We start from the raw sequence: 23,861 nt of genomic DNA on the forward strand, positions 1-23,861 counted from the left end.
AGTTACTGTGGGTGTACCAAGAAAGAATCTGCTTTTACTAGTGTGTGTGTGTGTGTTTGCCAAGTCACCTCAGTTGTGTCTGACTCTTTGTGATCCTATGGACTGTAGCCTGCCACACTCCTCTGTTCATGGGATTCCCCAGGTGAGAATAATGGAGTGGATTGCCATACCCTCCTCCAAGGGATCTTCCTGACCCAGGGATCTAACCTGCATCCTTTACACTTCCTGAATTGGCAGGCAGGTTCTTTACCACTAGCACCATCTGGGAAGCCCAACTAACTAGTATACGCCATACTATTAAAGTTACTAAATTAATCATGGTATTTCTTTTCCAGATCTGGATGCAAGAAGATTAGAGATACCATGCCAGAATTTTTCCTTATCTTAGAGATCTAGTTATATATCCACATCTCTCCTTTCCTCCTTTATTTCTTAGCCTTACAGTTCCATGTTCTGTAAAGAGCTGTATTTCTCGAATACTTCAACTGTAAGCTTTTTAAACAATTATGTCACTTAAGTTCAACAATGACAAACAATCATAATATATAACCTAGAAAAACAACTTGACATCCTTTTAGGAACTTACTAAAGATAACCTGTGTAAAAAATGACTTCTACATAACATGGAAAGTAAAGGTGTAGTGATATGGCATTTGATATGGCTAGGAGTGCAGGAAAAGCTTCCTGGGGCAAATGACAACGGGTATAATCTTCAAGGATGAAGAGTATTTAGCCAAGCTAAGAACTGAGAAAGGTGTTCCAGTAAAAGTTACAGAAACAAAACATGAAGAAGAGTATGAAGTGAAGTGAAGTGAAGTCACATAGTTGTGTCCGACTCTTTGCAACTCCATGGGTTGTAGCCCACCAGGCTCCTCAGTCCATGGGATTTTCCAGGCATGAATACTGGAGTGGGTTGCCATCTCCTTCTCCAGGAGATCTTCCTGATCCAGGGATTGAATCTTGGACTCCTGCATTGTAGGCAGCCGCTTTACCGTCTGAGTATAAAGAAAGTGAAGTCGCTCAGTCGTGTCTGACTCTTTGCAACCCTGTAGACCGTAGCCTACCATGCTCCTCTGTCCATGGAATTTTCCAGGCAAGAGTACGGAGTGGGTTGCCATTTCCTTCTCCAACCGTCTGAGTACAGGATATAACAAATAGTTTTAAATTAATTATGGCATGATGTAAGAAGGGTTGCCAATAAGACAAGATAGTAAGGGTCAGTGGATAGAGGCTCTATAGGCATGCTAGACTACAAGTGAAATATTTTAACTAGGAAGAATGACAAGATCACAGTGACGGCAGTTCCAGTGATGATTTTAAGAGGAATAAGACTTGAGGCAAGGAGACCACTTTAAAGGTCTATCCCAGTTGATAAGGCTGAAAGAGCTGAACTAGTCATGGCAGATGTACAGAGAATGCTCAGTCTTTCTATGAAAGTAAAGCTTGAGAGAAGGCAAGATATCATGAGGAATGTTATAAATGATACTAACTGATTGGTTTCAAAACATCATTTATAATGCAGTTAAGATTATGGTTTCTTAATGACAGTTAAAGATAATGCTTTTCTTAAGCCTTTACCCTAGTCTCTGGCTAGAAAATTGGAAAGTTGCCTGTTCTTGATAAGACACTGAAAAGTTATCTCTTAAATTAGGTGGTTTTATAAGATAACTAATGCCATCTCTTTCACAGAGTATTATTTATCTTATTTGCTTAATGGTGTATCTATACAGAGCCTACAATCCTTCCCTCTAAACTGAAAAACATCCACATAAAATCAAAGCAGTCCCCTTAGGAGATCATTCAATTATTCCAACAATGCTCTAAAAGCTCAAAATATTTTGGGAAGTAGTAGGCACCACCTTTCAGAAGCTATATGAGATTATTTAGAGTATATTCAGTAGAGACAATATATGAATTTAGTATTATTGATTTTCTGAGAAAATTACAGTTGAAAGTAAAGCTTTTATAACAATCTGATCAGGTATTTGAAGATACTCGGTTCATAGCACAGGCAAAACTATCTGATGTATCCCAAGCACCTAACACATAGCAGCTACTCAATTATGGTTTGTTGACTACTCAATATTTGTTGAAGAACTTGTCCAAGTTTAAATATCTTAGGACTGTCATTATTCTCTGTTGCTTTGTTTCTGGTCATTCATATTCTCTCTATATTTTTAACATGCCTCATAATTTTTTTTAGGATGCCAGACATTCTATCAATAGGTGAAATACCATGAAGAGGTTCTAAAAAAATATTACTTTCCCTCAAAGAGGATTATATTTTGGGAAGCTGGCAGACAGAGTACAAGTAGATACCCTTGATGATGTGCAGGGATGATTTTAGGCTTTCTACTGGCTTGCTTGTATTTTGCACTTAGTACAAGGACACGATCCATACAGGATTTCAGTGGAAAGCTTGCGTCTTCTTATCAAGCCTTTCAAACATTATTGGACTTGAACTCAAATTATTCACTTCCTCTGTTTGTCAGGGTCACCAATTCCACATTGTTCAATGCAAAAAATAATTTTTGCCACCTTCATCTTTACCATTCACAGAAGCATCTTATAGAAGTGACAAAAAGACAAAGTCAAAGATGCTCAGTCCTGTCCAACTCTGTGACCTCATGGATTTTACATATACATGTAGTCATGGAATTCTGTAGCCCAGAATACTGGAGTGGGCAACATTTCCCTTCTCCAGGGGATCTTCCCAACCCAGGGTCGAACCCAGGTCTCCTGCATTGCAGGTGGGTTCTTTACCAGTTGAGCCACAAGGGAAGCCCAAGAATACTGGAGTGGGTAGCCTATCCCTTCTCCAGCACATCTTCCTGACCCAGAAATCCAACTGGAGTTGCCTGCATCGCAGGTGGATTCTTTACCAACTGAGATATCAGGGAAGTCCCCTACAAAAGTGAACCCTCAAAGGTAGACAATGTTAGCTCTATAAACTAACTCTAATTTTCAACTACTTCTTGGCTCTACCTTAATGGAGAAATGCCAAAGCATAAGTAATTCCTGCACTAGCTAAATCAAATAGTTCTTGTGTTTGGGAAAGTGAGTGGTCTCAGCTGCAAGAGTGAGTCCAGATAGTGATGAACACCTGCACTTGCTTTCCAAGTCTCCATAAGAGCCAAGGAGTAGCCATGTAAAACAGTTCCAACCAATGAGATTATCTGTTGGTATTTCTGGGAAGGCTTTTACTTTTCTTGAAAAAAAGAAAAGACACAGTTAGTGCAGTCTCTTCCTCTCCTTTCAGCCTTGAATAAAAACTTGACAGCAGAGAAGCTGCTACTAGCCACATTCACACAAAAACCTTAAAAGACTATGCCATCTAGTTGTACCTGGACCCCTTCTTGCTGCTATCATTAGGTAACACCTAACACCCTGTCCATTTCCAAGGCAAACCAATATCACAGTAATCCAAGCCTATGTCCCAACCAGCAATGCTGAAGAAGCTGAACAGTTCTATGAAGACCTACAAGATCTTTCAGATCTAACACCCCAAAAAGATGTCCTTTTCATCATAGGGGACTGGAATGCAAAAGCAGGAAGTCAGGAAAAACCTGGAGTAACAGGCAAATCTGGCCATGGAGTACAGAATGAAGCAGAGCAAAGGGTAATAAGAGATTTTCCAAGAGAACGCACTGGTCATAACAAACACTCTCTTCCAACAACACAAGAGAAGTCTCTACACGTGGAAATCACCAGATGGCCAACACCGAAATCTGACTGATTATATTCTTTGTAGCCAAAGATGGAGAAGCTCTATACAGTCAGTAAAAACAAGACTGGGAGCTGACTGTGGCTCAGATCAGGAACTCCTTATTGCCAAATTGAGACTTAAATTGAAGAAAAGGGGGAAAACCATTAGACCATTCAGGTATGACCTAAATCAAATTCCTTATGATTATACAGTGGAAATGAGAAATAGATTTAAGGACCTAGATCTGATAGAAGGAGTGCCTGATAAACTATGGACGGAGGTTCGTAACATTGTACAGGAGACAGGGATCAAGACCATCCCCATGGAAAAGAAATGCAAAAAAGCAAAATGGCTGTCTGGGGAGGCCTTACAATAGCTGTGAAAAGAAGAGAAGTGAAAAGCAAAGGAGAAAAGGAAAGATATAAGCATCTGAATGCAGAGTTCCAAAGAATAACAAGGAGAGATAAGAAAGCCTTCCTCAGCGATCAATGCAAAGAAATAGAGGAAAACCACAGAATGGGAAAGACTAGAGATCTCTACAAGAAAATTAGAGATATCAAGGGAACATTTCATGCAAAGATAGGCTTGATAAAGGACAGAAATGGTATGCACCTAACAGAAGCAGAAGATATTAAGAAGAGGTGGCAAGTATACACAGAAGAACTGTACAAAAAACAGCTTCATGACCAAGATAATCACGATGGTGTAATCATTCACCTAGAGCCAAACATCGTGGAATGTGAAGTCAAGTGGGCCTTAGAAAGCATCATTATGAACAAAGCTAGTGGAGGTGATGGAATTCCAGTTGAGCTATTTCAAATCCTGAAAGACGATGGTGTGAAAGTGCTGCACTCAATATGCCAGCAAATTTGGAAAATTCAGCAGTGGCCACAGGACTGGAAAATGTCAGTTTTCATTCCAATCCCAAAGAAAGGCAATGCCAAAGAATGCTCAAACTACCACACAATTGTACTCATCTTACATGCTAATAAAGTTATCCTCAAAATTCTCCAAGCCAGGCTTCAGCACTACATGAACCGTGAAATTCCAGATATTCAAGCTGGTTTTACAAAAGGCAGAGGAACCAGAGATAAAATTGACAACATCCGCTGGATCATGAAAAGAGCAAGAGAATTCCAGAGAAACATCTATTTCTGCTTTATTGACTATGCCAAAGCCTTGATTGTGTGGATCACAATAAACTGTGGAAAATTCTGAAAGAGAAGGGACTATCAGACCACCTGACCTGTCTCTTGAGAAACCTGTATGCAGGTCAAGAAGGAACATTTAGAACTAGACATAGAACAACAGACTGGTTCCAAATAGGAAAAGGAGTACGTCAAGGCTGTATATTGTCACTCTGCTTATTTAACTTATATGCAGAGTACATCATGAGAAACGCTGGGCTGGAAGAAGCACAACCTGGAATCAAGATTGCTGGGAGAAATATCAATAACCTCAGATATGCAGATGACACCCTTATGGCAGAAACTGAAGAGGAACTAAAAAGCCTCTTGATGAAAGTGGAAGAGGAGAGTGAAAAAGTTGGCTTAAAGCTCAACATTCGGAAAACGAAGATCATGGCATCTGGACCCATCACTTCATGGGAAATAGATGGGGAAACAGTGGCAAACTTTATGTTTTGGGGCTTCAATATCACTGCAGATGGTGGCTGCAGCCATGAAATTAAAAGACGCTTACTCCTTGGAAGAAAAGTTATGACCAACCTAGATAGCATATTGAAAAGCAGAGATATTACTTTGCCAACAAAGGTCTGTCTCTTCAAGGCTATGGTTTTTCCAGTCTCTTCAAGGCTATGGTTTTTCCAGTGGTCATGTATGGATAAGAGCATTGGACTATGAAGAAAGCTGAGTGCCAAAGAATTGATGCTTTTGAACCGTGGTGTTGGAGAAGACTCTTGAGAGTCCCTTGGACTGCAAGGAGATCCAACCAGTCCATTCTGAAGGAGATCAGCCCTGGGATTTCTTTGGAAGGAATGATGCTAAAGCTGAAACTCCAGTACTTTGGCCACCTCATGCAAAGAGTTGACTCATTGGAAAAGACCCTGATGCTGGGAAGGATTGGGGGAGGAGGAGAAGGGGACGACCAATGATGAGATGGCTGGATGGCATCACTGACTCAATGGACATGAGTTTTAGTGAACTCTGGGAGTTGGTGATGGACAGGGAGGCCTGGCATGCTGCGATTCATGGTGTCGCAAAGAGTCGAACACTACTGAGCAACTGAACTGTACTGAACTGAACACCCTGTTTATTCCTCATCATTCATTGAACACAATGGGGCCTGTTTCCTGATCCTAAGCCATACAGCATCTCTTAAAACATCCTACCACACTTCCTAGCCTAAATTTCATTCCTTGAAATCTTCAGGTAACATTATCTCCACTATTCCTTCCAGTCACACATATGGGCACAGCCATCTCAACTGAAAGTACTCTATACATAAAATATTTGTTACAAATATATTTTTTACTTGACCTTCACATTCACCTAGGTCCTTCACAATAGTTTTCCTAGTACGACTACCTCTGGTTTTTATTACCTTGCTAATATCTCCAGCTGACTCATTGGAAGAGTCCCTGATGCTGGGAAAGATTGAGGGCAGAAAGGTAAGAGGCTGTCAGAGGACGAGATGGCTAGATGGCATCACCGATGCAATGGACATGAAGTGGGGCAAACTTCAGGAGACGGTGTGGGACAGGGGGTCTGGAAGGCTACAGTCCATGGGGTCGCAAAGAGTGGGACATGACTGGGAGACTGAACAACAACAACAATAGCTCCAGTGCCCTAACCACTCAAGTTTTTTTCCTATGCAAGTGCCTCCTGGAGAATGAACTAGTTAACAAAGTTAAAAAATAATTATGAAATTCCTACACTGTGAGAGGAACAGGGCAATAGAGAAAAACTAGAGAGATATGGTCCTGTCTTCAAGGGACTTAAAATCATGGCAGGGGAAACAGTTATCAATATAGGAACCAAAAACAAAAATACTTACAAACTGTGATAAGCTTTAGAAAGTGAACAAGGCACTGATTGAGACAGATAATAATGTAGAAGGGAGGAGGGTGCAGACAAAGAAGGCTTCCTCTAGGAAGTCTCTGAGCCAAGTCTTCAAGGATCAGAAGAGCAGTTAGTGGAGGAGCATGCTGGGCAGAAATGGAGACACAAACAAAGTCCCTCCTGTCTGAGGGTCCCTCTGGCCTCTTCCTTTCCTGTTCTCACTGTGTCGGTCTTCTTCCTTTTGTCAGGCTCTTTTATCTGATTCATTGTATTCCTTCTCAGTCTCATCTTGTGTCTTTCCATTTCCATTTCCCCCCCCCCCCCATCTTTTCCTTTTAGCCAGTATATAATGTAGAACACAAGGCTGTTTAAATTATTGGTTTAATAACTCTTAAATTATTTATTATTAGCTAAATAGTTAACCTTCCTCCTCATAATATTTTTAAAGTAGGCTAATTATGTATATTATCTTTAAATTAAATGACATCTGCAGAACTTAACTGTGTGCCATTCAACTGATTTGCTTCCTTATGAATCAGTACAATTTTATTAGAAAGAAAAGCAAATATTAAGTAAAATAAATAAAATAAATTATTTTATTAAGTAAAATAAATAAAAGTAAATATTAAGCTCAGTAGATGATACTAAAGTAACTTGTCAACCTCATTTATTCACTTTTACAATACTTTTCTGATATGCAAGTGAAAATCAAACCTAACAACCAAGGATTATGGGACTTCTAAGCATCCATAAAAAATATTAAATATTTTGCTCTTCGTTTGATAAGTTACATATGCATACATCTGTTCAAAGACTATAAACAAGTACAACCAGAGACTGAAACCGGGTCCCAAAGCAATGGCTTTCTATGGTCTCACTAGACTGTTACATTCAGTAATATTAGTATTTAATAACTTTACAGCATGCATACCTTGTTGTCTTCCCAATAAAGTGCTAAACATTCATCTCCAGATTTCCACAGTTTTGCATACTCCATAGGAATAGATGATTCTAGTACTTTTTCGGGTTTAATTGGCCCAGATCTTCTTTTGGGACCACTACTGTAAAATATTTTATCATCATAGGATGAAGCCGTGATGGGTCCTGCTGGCTTAATAGGTCCCACTCGCCTTCCCTTCAGTGGCATTTCTGTCTCTCCATTTGGAACACCAATGAAACTATTCGTTCGGACAGGATTCTGGTGTTCAGTATTTATATTAAAATGTTTTTCAATTTTCACACCACTAAAAGCTTCATTATTTATTGTTCGTGGCTTCCTGTCATAAAAATGATCCGAATTCGCTGTTTGGTTTTCTCTTTTCCCACGTTTGTGATTATTATAATCTATGGATTCTTGAGGAAAAGGATTTTGTTTTGCCTCTGCATAGGATGGACCTTTTCCTGATCGGCTTTGCATACAGTTATCCCTTTTTGTAAATACAGTATCACTGTGTGGGGAACTTAAAAGGTAAGAAGTATCTTTAGTTCTATCGTATCTAGAATATGATCTATCACATTTGATTCTCTCTTCAGCCCATACTTCAGATCCTGAAGAAGTACTTGGTCTTTCAGAACCTCTGTTTCTAGGTAATCCACTGCCTTCTAAAACTGCCTTTGAATTTTGGGTGTCTCTTTGAAAACGAGGAGGTTTTTCATTTCTTGGCTGTCTGGTATCATTTCGAGGAAGATATCGTGGTTGATTATTATCTTTTACTCCATTTTGCTCAGTATTTGACATTCTGTTTTGTCCTTGATGAAGCTGCTGCGGCTGTGATTTAGGTTCTGAAAAGTAAAAGTAATCATATGCATATTAAAATGAAGACTGCATTAATACTTAATTATCAAACTACTCATTTAACATCTTCCCACCTCATTATCTTAATCTCTCTTTGCTTGGTTAGACTCTTATGTTTCTAATGTACAGTTTGCCTGGTTAGCCACATTAGTGAAGTAAAGCAATGATATGAACCATGAAAAAATGGTGGATATTCAAAAGCAAGTTGTCTTTGTTACTGATTATTTGCATTGTTATGGCTATCTATACATGCTGCTCTGGTAATTCATTTCCCAAGACTGGTGAAACAGAACTACAAACTTAAACCACAGAAACTGCTATGAAACTGTGCAAGTATACCTCTAGCTCAGTTCTTTTCTGAGTCCCCACCTCATTTAAAATGTATCAATCACTGTCAGTCAAGTTCTAGTCTTAGCAAAAAAAAACAAAAAATTCTCAGTTCTTTCTGGATCTGGAATTGCTAAGTGTTTGGATTACAATTAGATATCTATTTATAAACTTTCCCTGGTGAAGGACAGGGAAGCCTGGTGTGCTACAGTTCACGTGATGCAAAGAGGCAGACACAACTGAGTGACTGAATAATAACATAAACCTATGAAAGAACAGGTACTACTTGGAAATACAGGGAGAAAAGTGTCAAAATCTGATTAAGCAAAATAGCGCAGAAAATGTCCAACCAAAAATCAAATCAGTAACATGGCATATATACATATACCTCACAGATAATCTGATGGTTATATTTCACATAATGATCTTTATTCTCCTTCGATTTGTTCTGTGTCATTTACTCTTTCTTCCTCCACTGTTTCTCATAGCATGTCTATAACAAATTACAATCAAGTTGACTGGTCCTGGTGCACACATCTTGTTTCTCTTGCCAAACACTATAATCAGTATGAACATTAGGATTATTCTTACATTTTACCAAGGTCACAATACTTCTTAATAGGGATACTACTAAATTCCGGGTGAGAATGCTTCCTGTATTTGCAAGTAAATTAACTTCTTTGACCTCTAGCTACTAAATGCCAAAGCATTCTCCCTTAGCACTCCTAGTCACTGTGACTACCTAAATTGTCTCCATACATTTCCAAAGACCCACTGGAGGAGAAAAGGTACCAAGTAAAATGTTTAGATCAGCAGAAATAAAGAGAAGATCTTTAAAAAGGTCCCAAGCGACAATGCAACTCAAGACTAAAGATCAAGGCTCAAAATGAAAAGAAACTTCTCAGCAGAGCCACTGGAAGCTAGAAAGTTATCTAATAGACTTTTAAATCTCTTTGAAATTAAAGGAAAATTATTTTCTAAGTACAATTCTACATTTACCCTAACCACCCACTGATCGTGACAAAGAACAGATTTTTCAAATATGTAAGATCTCAAATACTAGCCAAGACCATCAACAGAGATACTTTTACAAAATCACTTTTTCCCAAGATCTGCTTTACCAATCGGAGAAGGCACTGGCACCCCACTCCAGTACTCTTGCCTGGAAAATCCCATAGGTGGAGGAGCCTGGTAGGCTCTAATCCATGGGGTCACAAAGAGTTGGACACGACTGAGTGACTTCACTTTCACGTTTCACTTTCATGCGTTGGAAAAGGACATGGCAACCCACTCCAGTGTTCTTGCCTGGAGAATCCCAGGGACGGAGGAGCCTGGTAGGCTGCCGTCTATGGGGCCACACAGAGTGGAACACTACTGCAGCAATTTAGCAGCCGCACCAACAGCTTTACCAATATAACACACAAAAAATATCTTATTTTAGATCACTGTAGTCAATATTAGTTTTTTTTTCTTTAGAAAGAAGAAAAGTAGACAGAAATGAGCATTTTCAGCAGTAAGCATGTTTTGGCACTTGTTAATATAGGCAGCACCCGCCTCTTGCTGACTATCTGCTATGTGTTAGGTATCCCATACTAGCCCTTTATACACATGATCTATAGTCCCTATAGCTGCCTTAACATACAAGTGTTATAAGGTTTACTTAATAGAAAGATGTAATATATGGTGAATTGAAATTTTTTAGTTTCCAAAGTAAGTCAAATATGAAGGTATTTGCTAACAACAAATTCTGGATAGATATTTGGGAAGTGAAATGAAGTAGCTCAGTCAAGTCTGACTCTTTGCGACCCCATGGACTGTAGCCTACCAAGCTCCTCCGTCTATGGGGTTTCCCATGCAAGAATCCTGGAGTGGGTTTCCATTTCCTTCTCCAGGAGATATTCCTGACCCAGGGATTAAACCCAGGTCTTCCGCACTGTAGGCAGACGCTTTACCGTCTGGGCCACCAGGGATATTTAAGATAATGGTGAAGTTAAAGCTTTTTAGATCTCCTGTGTTTAGGGATCAATTTTTCAAAATTATTCCAGGTAGGGACGCCAAAATCTATCATGATCAGGAACAACTTATGTCATCATGAGAATAACTAAGTATCCTGAACCTCAAACAGCAGTCTGAATACACATACGGGATGAAGGTTTCAATCAGCCTTGGTAGGTATGGGAGAATTTGATTACAGCTCTTCTAAAAGAAGAAAACAGGTAAAGATCTACTTAACTGATGATGTATATTACAGAATAAAACAGTATTTTTACTATTAATAAATATACTTCATTCCCATTATTATGCTGAGACAATACAGTGAGAGAAGAATCTATAAAGAAAACTGATTTTAAAATAAGAACTATTCTTAAAAAAGTAAACGCAATGAGGCAGAAGATAAAATTGTGCTTTTAAAAGAACACAGTTTTCATATTCATACAAAATAAAACAACAGTAAGCCAAGGAAGGTCCTTAAAGGTTTCATCACTCCTGTATTTCCTTAAACATTTTATCTTAGACAGTTAAGTAATGAAGTCAGAAGTAAATATTTTGAAACTTAACTAACCTATTAAATAAATAATAGAATATACTAAATCACTAAATTGTGGAAAGACGATTTTAAATATAAAAATAGCCCAGAAGTCAAATAGAAAGTGTCTTAATTCAGCAGTTGGAAACTAGTTGCTCTCTGTTGCTCTTCAATGAGGAGGCATTGATGATTTCAAACCACCAAAATAGTAACTGATAACACAGGCCAGGTCTACAGTCACTAACTGAAAATACACTGAGACCCTTTTCTGTACAGGAAGGAGAATAAAACGTTTTGCTTTTTTTCTTCTTTTTTTTAATGAACTGAAAGGGAAAGGCGAAAGAAAAGCATAAACAGAAATCAGTAATAATATATATTAAATACAGGAGAAAAATGGAAAAAGAAAATTAGCAAACAAATGACAAAAATTCATCACAAAATAGATAAAATTATAAAAACATCTAAAAGATCAAAGTGATAAAATTTTATATGATAAAATTAATCAAAAATACAAGAGTTTCATTTGACTTGTAATAAAATGTTCCTCTTAAATCAGCTCATGAGTTTAAAAATGCAAGTTCACAAAATAATTGATTACAATGTTTTACAGGCCCATATTCTGAAATGCATGGATCATTAAGAGTAAATTTATTAATTGTCATAACTTATTTGGGTTTGTACTTTAGAATGTGCTTTATAATTAGATTATTAAATTTAATTAAAATATTAAATTAAAATTAAATTAAAATTTTAATTAAAATATTAAGACTTCTTTGCAGAGTATTCATTTTCCAGTTGCAGCTGTACCTGCTTTTTATAGTAGAAAAACAGGTACATTTCGTTTCCCAAGATGAGCCTTCATTTCATTCTGAGACACCTACTTAAAGAAATGGTTTAATTAATATTTCACTATGTACCTGACTCTACTTAAAAGGTCTTTTAACTATACTACTTCATATAATTCTCCCAACTACCTTGAAAGGCAATATTATTATCCCCATTTTATAAGTGAATTAACAAAAAGCTGAGTTAACAGCTAGAAAACAGAAGCACCAGAGCTGAACTCAAGTCTAACTGATGAAAAAGACCATAATTTTCTCCCTATGCAAGCTGCCTGCCTGGAGAAACAAAGCAGAGTATAATAAAACATGTGTTAGCTACAATATCATCTCCTACATCTGTTCATTCCTGGTATGATACAGAAGTCACAAAATTCTTTCACAATCACTGATGAACTAAAAATATAAATTTGGATACCAGGAATGCCAAAATTCTGACCTGAAACTAATAACCTCTTTCCATTAATGTAAAACAAAAGGAATACCTATTTATCAGCTAGATATTATTTTTAAAATGTCATAGTACCATGGTAAAACAGATTACCAACTAACGTATATATTAATTCAAGTAGAGTAGTTAAAATTACTGCTGAGTAATATTTCAACATCAATAACCTCAGATATGCAGATGACACCACTCTTATGGCAGAAAGTGAAGAGAAACTAAAAAGTCTCTTGATGAAAGTAAAAGTAGAGAGTGAAAAAGTTGGCTTAAAGCTCAACATTCAGAAAACTAAGATCATGGCATCTGGTCCCATCACTTCATGGGAAATAGATGGGGAAACAGTGGAAACAGTGTCAGACTTTATTTTTTTGGGCTCCAAAATCACTGCAACCATGAAATTAAAAGACAATTACTCCTTGGAAGAAAAGTTATGATCAATCTAGACAGCATATTCAAAAGCAGAGACATTACTTTGCCAACAAAGGTCCGTCTAGTCAAGGCTACGGTTTTTCCTGTGGTCATGTATGGATGTGATAGTTGGACTGTGAAAAAAGCTGAGCGCCGAAGTATTGATGCTTTTGAACTGTGGTGCTGGAGAAGACTCTTGAGAGTCCCTTGGACTGCAAGGAGATCCAACCAGTCCATTCTGAAGGAGATCAGCCCTGGGATTTCTTTGGAAGGAATGATGCTGAAGCTGAAACTCCAGTACTTTGGCCACCTCATGTGAAGAGCTGACTCACTGGAAAAGACTCTGATGCTGGGAGGGATTGGAGGCAGGAGGAAAAAACGACGACAGAGGATGAGATGGCTGATGGCATCACGGACTTGATGGACATGAGTCTGAGTGAACTCCGGGAGATGGTGATGGACAGGGAGGCCTGGCGTGCTGCGATTCATGGGGTTGCAAACAGTCGGACACAACTGAGCAACTGAACTGAACTGAACTGAATCTTTCAACACATAAAGCAAAATAAAAAGAAATCATCAAAGATATTTGTTACAAAAAGATGGTATTGACTGATCAGTACATAAATTCACATTAAAACAGAAGCATAACACTTCCTAATATTTCTATGTCTATATACAGACCAAATTTGGAGAAGGAAATGGCAACCCACTCCAGTGTTCTTGCCTGGAGAATCCCAGGGATGGGGAAGCCTGGTGGACTGCCATCTGTGAGGTCACACAGAGTAGGACACGACTGAAGCGACTTAGCAGCAGCAGCAGCAACATACAGACCAAATTACATTTTTTTCACATCAAAAATTTCAACTAATTTTCCCAATTATACAAATAACGGCCTTTGTGTTAAATATCTTTACATATTTTTATCTAAATATCTTTAGATATTCTAAATATCTAAAATATCTTTAGATATTCTGTAATGATGACAAAACTCTGGCTATAAAAGTTTATCTATCAGCTCAAAATGTATATGCTTTTGTTCCTCTTGTAAAAAATTACTTCCTCTATAAATTTATTCTATATGAATCCTGACTTCGATAACAAAGGTTAAAATAAAGAACTATATCTCATTCTTAGCAGGTACATATAAACACAAGTGGTTATTAAATGATAATGTCCTCCATATAGTAAAAACTAAATGTAGTCTTTTAAAAATAGTATGTGATAGGAAGAGATATTGCTCATCACTCCAAGCTTAAAGTATAACTTTTTCATGCTATATTAAATGTTCTTTTTTACCTCATTCTTCAAAATAATCATTTTAATATGCATAGATCATTTATTTATAAGACATCCTTTAGCTTTCTTCTAACCCCACTACTTTGCTGACACTATTTTTGCCAAGATCTCCAATCAGTGATGTGTTGGAGCCAGTCTGAATGCTGCATAAAAACTGATTATTAAATTTTCAGAAAATCTGAAGTCTGGTTGCAAACTGAAATTAACTTGAAAGTAGCTGCTGATAATTTGAAATTAGCCATAGTGGTATATTTATACCACAGAAATCAGGAAAAGTTAAAAAGTAGAGCATCACTCCCTTGCCTCCCACCTCTTCTCCAGGGTCAGCTGTTAAACATTCACCAGCACACGCACTATTAATGCCGTGTAAACCAATGGACACTTAACATCCTTCTCTCTGCTTCTATTCCTTCTGCTTTTTTGGCAGCTGTTTTCTCAGCTTCTTTCATTGGCTCTTCCATCTCCATTTGATCTCTAACTTCAATTGCCTGTTTAGTATATCTCCTTGATTTTTAAAAAACATAAGATGTATTTCAAATTTATGGTAAGCCAATTCTCACCAACTTTCTATATATTATCTTTAAAATTTTTCACTGAAGTTATCCCTAAATCCATATGTAAATTTCTATATACTATTAATTATTAAATTCAAATAACTACTAACTTTACTTTAATAAGCAAGATATTACCTGTGCAGCACTGTGGAATATTTTCACTTCCCACCTGGCAGTTATCTAACACCCTAAACTTCCTGGTTTCCTGCCCTGACAAAAGGATAATGTCAGATGCTATGCTGTCAGAATGCTTGCAAATCTAGGGGCCATAATGTCAGATAACAACAGAGACCAGAGCATTTCAAAGAACTCCAACCAATGACCAGGGTTTTTGTTTCAGTTATTGGTTCTAGCTTTAATTTCCAATCAACTGTTGACTGTCACTTGTTTAAAATGCAGTAACAAATGCTGAGGCTTTGACAAACTGCTAAAAGACCTTCTGAATAAAACTTATCTGTACTTATATGAGATCAGACACAAGAACTACAGACTACAGGATCACGAGTATGGAGTATTCACTGTTAAGGTAACAAGTCCACATGACAGAATTAGAAACAATTCAAGTTAACAGTAAAGCACTATCAGAAAAAGTCAAGAACTGGGAAAGTCATACTGGTGGCTAGGGTCAGAGAGAAAGTGAAAAGTAGTGTGTGGAAAATGACACATTTTGCTAACAGCTTATTACTATTCACATAGCAACTCTTCATTCCTGGGTTCCAACGAAGCATTCCACCATCAATTTTAATCAATCAATTGCACAGGGACATGAGGAGGAAGGTTGTTTGATGCAATTAGATGTAAACATACATAATATGGCCAATTGTTTCTTGAGGAAATCCTGTACAAGAACATCCAGCCTAACACAAATATATTCTCTCTCTTCATGATCTAGTTTCATAAGACTTTCCAACTATTACCATTCTATCACATTTCCTTCTTGTATCCCTACTTTTAAGTCATCAAAATTCAAGCTATAAATGTATTAAGTCAAACTATTTAAACTGACTTGAAACTTGATTAAATGAAAATAAAACAGACACCTACCAACCATTAGAAGACTGAAACTCCATGTGCATTTACCATCATCCATTAATATTATATCTGCTATCTAATTATTTACATTTGAATATTATGTAGAATTTGAAATTATGCATTACATTAACCAAGATAAATGCTAAGATAAATTCTCACAATATCCACAGAAAATAAAGAACTGGAACTGCACAAAAACAGTATATGTATTATAGTCTGAATTTTATTCTGTTAATAAGAAGACTCAATGGAGCATTTTAAGCAAGAGGGTAATGGGATCAAATTTGAGTTCTGAAAGATCACTGTTCACTATACGGAAGAAGAGATGATAAGTTCTGCAAAGAGTCAGTGGAGAACAGAAGAGGGCCCAAAGTAGGATAAGGGAGGAGATGAAGAGACAGTGAGTGGAGGATGCTGTTGCTACTACTGTTAATCAAAATGATGATAATGTGTTGACAGAAAACAACACAATTCTGTAAAGCAATTATTCTTCATTTAAGAAATTAATAAATTTTAAAAATGCTGATAATGCTGGTGACAGTGGTAGTGGTGTGGCACAGTGACCATTATGCGGAGGCCTGTGTGTGCCAAACACCATGATTAGCACCTGGCAGGCACAATCTAACCTGACCTTCCCAGTAACTGCAAACTGAGGTGGTGCTACTGTTTTCCCATTTCCCAATAAAGAAATAAAGATTTGAGAGATTATATAACTTGCCCAAAGACATACAACTAGCAAATACAAGAGCTGTCAGTTAAGCTAGTGGTAGAGTCAGTTGTACATATTTGCCGCACAATCTTTTCAACTCTCTTATTTTGGTAACAGAACTCTGCTTTGAATGACGGGAACTACTGCCTCCTTTTATATATAATCCAGAATCAATTAAGATGTCTTAGCTCTCCTAAGAAGGTGGTAGATACAGACATTAGAAGACAGCAGGTCTTTTTCTGCCAGATCTTCCAGGTATAAGGACCATTTGATTGTTTCTGAGAAGTATTTTTTAATTACCTTTTCATATTATGAATGGAGATTTGACACCAACAACTGTAGTGCTCTTTTATCCAAGTCTCTCTGTACTCCTGTTCCAGCCGCTTCATACACACCAATGCCAAAATCACCAGTGGAACTCAGTTGAGCTTGGTGAATCAATAATTATATGATGAAAGCTATTTATCTTTTTCCAAAAATAAAAAACATATGCTTGCAAAATTAAGATGAGCTTTTTTACCTGTTTATCTATATGTATCATTATGCCCTCTTATTCATCCTTATATATGTTGGCCATAGGCTATACTTGGTGCTTCGTGGGCCAGTCTTAGCTACCACATGACATAGTTTGTCAACACAAAATTCAAATACATGGAAAGACTTTCTAGTTATATGAGCCAATATATTACCTTTTTACTTATTTGGATTTCTGTGGCTCACAGCTTAAAGCAAACTAGCTTAGAAATTGTTTAGTTGCTAAGTCATGTCCGACACTTTTGCGACCCCATAGACTGTAGGACCATAGCCTGCCAGGCTTTCTCTGTCCATGGAATTTTCCAGGCAAGAATACTGGAGTGGGTTGCCATTTCCTTCTCCAGCAGCTCTTCCTGACCCAGGGATCAAACCCACGTCTCCTGCTTTGACAGGTGGATTCTTTACCAATGAGCCACCTAGGAAGCCCCAACTTAGAAATCAGTGCCAGGAAAAAGAGTGATACAAGTGACAGAACCTAAAATGTAAAACTCGTTTAGCAAAGGAAGGGTACAGGGTAGTGAAAGTCATTGCATCCCCTAAAAGAAGTTGGCACTCACTCCTCATTGAATGGCTAAACTACAGTCTATTGTCTTGGAACTGGAGTACCTAACTAATGAGGCCAATGATTTAGAGAACTTGGTATGAAAATGCCAGGGTGATGAAAGGTGTGGGTTACTTCTTACAGCCTTCAGTAACTCTTATAAGAAAGTAGCAAGGCGGCAAGCTTGAAAGTAGAAAGGCAAGCTTGAAAGTAGAAAGGCAAGCTTGAAAGTAGAAAGGTAAGCTTGAAAGTAGATGCAACTAGCTATGAGGTATTCTTCTCAAATTATACCAGTAAGCCTAAAGGACTGAGACTCAGACAATCATGCTTCTTTACAAAAAATATGGAGAAACACAAATAAAACTTGTAACACATATTTAACTTGCAAAATGAGCTACATAAACAAGGAAACAGAGGAGTATAAATTTAAGAAAGTTACCCTGTCCACTTTTCTCACAATGTCCCTTGTTCCTTATTCAGAAAAATTAAGGTTTATTTGGTCTAATTTAAGATGTAGAAAGTTAAAACAGTAAAGTTATTATCTTAAGGCATCCCTTCCCTCTATTTCTGGCCAAGCTAGATATCTTCCATGGTAACAGAAAGAATAACACCTACTTTTTCTGTCCCAAGCTGACACTTAAAATACATATTTCTAGTGTCCATATTTTCAGTGGACATTATTATAAATGGTAATTACATACTACTGAAGTAATATATAGATAAACTTAAAGTATGTAAACTTGAGAGCTGGCCTGATAATCTGGCCAAGACTCTATCTAGTCTACAAAAACCAAAAAAAATTTTAAACCCTATATATAAAGGCCTTTCTGAATACAAGCCTATCACAAATTGATCAACTTAATATTACCAACTTGATATCAAACTGTTAGAAGTCACAGACATTTTAGTGATTACTCTCATATAACAGTGTAATCTAACCTCATTTTTTTCATAATATTGACAATAATGTCAGGTAGAATTACCTTTGACTCAAAAGGCACAACAAAAAAGTTGATACGGGAAAATCTCTAGGAAAAGTACATGTGATGAACAGCTACAGGCACTACTTATTTTACTGCATTTTGCTTCCTTGTACTTTGCCAATATGCATTTATTACAAATTAAAGATCTGACAACTCTGAATTGCTAGATGATGCTTAGCACTTTTGACTAATAAGGCAACTTTTAATTAAGGTGGGTATATACATTGTTTTTTAGGCAGTATTATTGCATACTTCTCTCACATCCATACATGATCACTGGAAAAACTATAGCCTTGAATAGATGGACCTTTGTTGGCAAAGTAATGACTCTGCTTTTTAATATGCTGTCTAGGTTGGTCATAATTTTCCTTCCAAGGAGTAAGCATCTTTTATTTTCATAGCTGCAGTCACCATCTGCAGTGATTTTGGAAACCAGAAAATAACGTCAGCCATTGTATCCACTGTTTCCCCATCTATTTGCCATGAAGGGATGGGACCAGATGCCATGACCTTAGTTTTCTGAATGTTGAGCTTTAAGCCAACTTTTTTGCTCTCCTCTTTCACTTTCATCAAGAGGCTCTTCAGTTCTTCTTCACTTTCTGCTGTGAGGGTGGTGTCATCTGCATATCTGAGGTTATTGATATTTCTCCCAGCAATCCTGATTCCAGCTTGTGTTTCTTCCAGTCCAGCGTTTCTCATGATGTACTCTGCATAGAAGTTAAATAAGCAGGGTGACAATATACAGCCCTGACATACTCCTTTTCCTATTTGGAACCAGTCTGTTGTTCCATGTCCAGTTCTCACTGTTCCTTCCTGACCTGCATATAGGTTTCTCAAGAGGCAGGTCAGGTGGTCTGGTATTCCCATCTCTCTCACCATTTTCCAGTTTACTGTGATCCACACAGTCAAAGGTTTTGGCATAGTCAATAAAGCAGAAATAGATGTTTTTCTGGAAGTCTCTTGCTCTTGACAGTCCCTTGGACTGCAAGGAGATCCATCCAGTCCATCTTAAAGGAGACCAGTCCTGGGTGTTCACTGAAAAGACTGATGCTGAGGCTAAAACTCCAGTATTTTGGCCACCTGATGCGAAGGGCTGACTCATTAGAAAAGACCCTAATGCTGGGAAAGATTGAGGGCAGGAGAAGGGGACGACAGAGGATGAGGTGGTTGGATGGCATCACTGACTCAATCGACATGGGTTTGGGTAGACTCCTGGAGTTGGTGATGGACAGTGAGGCCTGGTGTGCTGTGGTTCAGGCGGTCACAGTCAGACACGACTAAGAAACCGAACTGAACTGAACTGATTGAATACTTAATAGACTACTGTATAAGGTACACATAACTTTTACATGCCCTAGGAATTAAAATAAAAAAAAATGTGACTTGCTTTATTCTAGTGGCTTGAACCAAACTCACATCATCTCCAATGCGTAACTGTACATCTGATGTAAGTTTTTAAAAGTCAGAATAAAGGAATGATAGTTTTATTCTTTAACAGAAAATTATATAATACAATGTGAAAGTAAATGTGTTACTTACCTGCATTAAATCTTTCAGAAACACATTCTTAGAGGATGTATTATTTTTTCCCAACAAACCTAACATATTACACAGAATTTGATATGACATGACAAGTGCATTCAGGCCTGGGCTTATTAAATTAAACACGGCTTCCAGGGATGCCCAATAAACAAAATCCTCAGAGAGCTTAAATGACACAAAACACAGATGCAGGAGAGGTTTGGTGACTCAACTAAATTAAAAACAAACACTGAAATACAGATAAACAAACAAACATACACATCACTGAATCATGATTACTTATAATCAACTTAGGTCTGTAACAGACCCAAATAATGATACTGATGATATGAATGTGAATAAAATAAAAAGCTCATAATTCTTCCCATTAGCCTTCCATAAGGCATTTAACCAGTAAAATTTATGTAGACTCTATCCTGAAAAGCTTTCTACATTTTTCTTAGGCAAAGAGTTTCCCATCATGAAGAGTTGATTTTACAATATAAGATTTATGGAACAATGACAAATTTAGAAGGAAACCCAAAGTGGAGATTCAATTTTACAAAAGTAAAAATTTATTCTGAGCTTTATTTTCAGTTAAAAAGAAATATGAAATCATAAACAGAAAAGCAATTCAGTAGTTTGCTTCAACTGTTTGCTTTATTATGAGCCTCAACTCCTCCAGGAACATACCAACAGTATGAGGGTTAACAAGAGAAAGAGTAACAGAAAGATCTTTGAAGGAGACCTGAGGATGACCACACATATTAATCCTGTCACCTTTATTGTAATGGGATTATGTGAAGACACAGCCAAGAGAATACAGGCATACTTCGTTTTACTGCACTTTGCAGATTTTTCATTTTTTAAAGAAGAACTGAAGGTTTGTGGCAACCCTGCATTGAGCAAGCCTACTGGTACCAGCAGTGTTGGAGAAGACTCTTGAGAGTCCCTTGGACTGCAAGGAGATCCATCCAGTCCATTCTAAAGGAGATCAGTCCTGGGTGTTCTTTGGAAGGACTGATGCTAAAGCTGAAACTCCAGTACTTTGGCCACCTCATGCAAAGAGTTGACTCATTGGAAAAGACTCTGGTGCTGGGAGGGATTGGGGGCAGGAGGAGAAGGGGATGACAGAGGATGAGATGGCTGGATGGCATCACTGACTCGACAGACATGAGTCTGAGTGAACTCCAGGAGTTGGTGATGGACAGGGAGGCCTGGCATGCTGCAATTCATAGGGTCGCAAAGACTTGGATACGACTGAGCGACTGAACTGTACTGAACTGAACTGGTACCAGCATTTGCTTACTTCCATTCTCTGTGTTGACAAAGGTCTGTATACTCAAAGCTATGGTTTTTCTGGTAGTCATATATGGCTGTGAGAGTTAGATGACAAAGAAGGCTAAGTGCCGAAGAATTGATGCTTTTGAACTGTGGTGTTGGAGATGACTTTTCAGAGTCCCTTGGACTGCAAAGAGATCAAACCAGTCAATCCTAAAGGAAACCAACCCTGAATATTCATTGGAAGGACTGAGGCTGAAGCTGAAGCTCCAATTCTTTGGCCACCTGATACAAAGAGCCGACTCATTAGAAAAGACCCTGGGAAAGACTGAGGGCAGGAAGAGAAGTGGGTAACAGAGGAAGAGAAGGTTAGATGGCACCATCAATTCAATGGACATGAGTCTGAGCAAACTCTGGGAGATAGTGAAGGACAGGGAAGCCTGGCATGCTGCAGTCTATAGAGTCGAAAAGAGTTGGACACGACTGAGTGATTGAACAATAACAAAATTCTCTGTGTCACACTTTGGAAATTCAGGCACTATTTTGAACTTTTTCATTAGTATTATATTTGTTATAGTGATGTGTGATCCATGATCTTTAATGTTACACTATAACTTACTGAAGGCTGATATGATGGTTAGCATTTTTTAACAATTAAGTATTTTTAATAAAAGTAGGTACTTTTCCAGATAATACTATTGCACACTTAACAGACTGTAGTACAGGATAAGCATCACTTTTAAATGCATTGAGAAACCAAAGAATTTTGTGCGACTTGTTTTACTGTGATATTCACTTTCTTGCGGTGGTCTGGAACCAAACCTGAAATATCTTCCAGGTATGTCTGTATGAGACATCTACAAGTGTGAGAATCTTTAGTCCGTTTATGTATCAATTTATTGTCCAGCTGTTTGTGCTCATGTGCATTATCATCAGTCTCCTCTGATATGCTGTCAACATCACCAAAGAAAGAATTTAAGGGAAGAAGAGCGTCTACAGAAAGGGTAAGTTTCTCCGGTCAAACATTTAAAACACTGGAACAACAAACCAAGCTGTATTTTCAAGTTTGTCTGTTTCAAGGATTTCTCAGCCATTCAAAACAACTAGTCAGTTTTATTTCAGAAATAAATCTTTGAAATATAAGACCATAATGTCATTATGGATTATAAAAATGCCAGATCATATATGATTATTGTATTCAGAATACCTCCTGCTAAGACTTTGTATTTTGTTCAGTGTTGCTTACACTAAATAGGTGATAAAAAAGACGTCATTTAGACTAAATGATAAAAAAAGTTTACACTACACAAATAATAATATTCTTATTAATAATTATTCCTATGATGTTTTATGTTTGGGTCTTCTTTGGTCTCACAAACTAATAGTAAGTTGATTTGGGGTAAGAGCTACATAATCCATTTATTTCCCTGAATTTTCTAAATTTGAAACATTTAATAAATGTTGTATCCCTACCACTTATCAGAGACCAGGCACAAATAAAAATCTATTGAAAATGAATAATTTCTTACAATGCATTCAATTGTAGTCTCACTTCAGTCTCAATCCCATTTTCCACCTTGCCAATGGATAAGTTATTTTTCTGAAAGCACCAAACTTGTTATTCTCATGGGCTCTATATTGGCATTTGGATAAAATAAAAACTCCTTTTATCAACTGGAAATAGTACTGCAATGAACATTGGGGTACATGTGTATTTTTCAATTATGTTTGTCTCAGTAGTAGGATTATTGGGTTCCATGAAAGTTTTATTCCTACTAATAGCTTTTTAAGGAATCTTCATATGGTTCCAAATAGTGGCTGTATAACTAGGACATGCAAGCATGTCCTTGATGTTCACTGAAAGATGAAAGGATAAGGAAGTTGTGGTACATAACATACAACGGAATTTTATTCAGCCATAGAAATGAACACATTTGATTCAGTACTAGCAAGGTAGATGAAACTAGAGTATGGGATAGAGGGAAGTCAGAAAAGCAAATACCATATCGCTGTTGTTCAGTTGCTCAGTCATGTCCAGCTCTTTGCAACCCCATGGACTGCAGCACACCAGGCTTCCCTGTCCTTCACTATCTCCCAGAGTTTGCTCAAATTCACGTCCACTGAGTCAATGATATCATCCAAACAACTCATCCACTGTTTCCCTCTTGCCTTCAATCTTTCCCAGGGTCTTTTCAAATGAGCTGGCTCTTTGCATCAGGTGGCTAAAGTAATGAGAGGGTAATGGGCAGGAAAGCCAGGGGTCTCCAAAGGGAGGAAATAGGCTGCAAGTGTTACACTTTTTTTAATCTCTCTTTTAAGAGGCAGAAGGAAACAAGCTACAAG

General features: G+C 37.6%; 1 protein-coding gene across 1 annotated transcript in view; it reads right to left on the reverse strand.

The window, feature by feature from the left end:
- Positions 1 to 23,861, reverse strand: part of TDRD3 (tudor domain containing 3) — a 231,438-nt gene that overhangs the window by 57,645 nt on the left and 149,932 nt on the right. Inside the window, exon 11 of the mRNA XM_052650002.1 lies at positions 7,658 to 8,508. Coding sequence (XP_052505962.1) covers positions 7,658 to 8,508 — 851 coding nt within the window. The remainder of the gene's footprint in view (positions 1 to 7,657; positions 8,509 to 23,861) is intronic.

This window comes from Budorcas taxicolor, chromosome 12, assembly GCF_023091745.1.
Source record: "Budorcas taxicolor isolate Tak-1 chromosome 12, Takin1.1, whole genome shotgun sequence".
In the NCBI taxonomy this organism is placed as follows: domain Eukaryota; kingdom Metazoa; phylum Chordata; class Mammalia; order Artiodactyla; family Bovidae; genus Budorcas; species Budorcas taxicolor.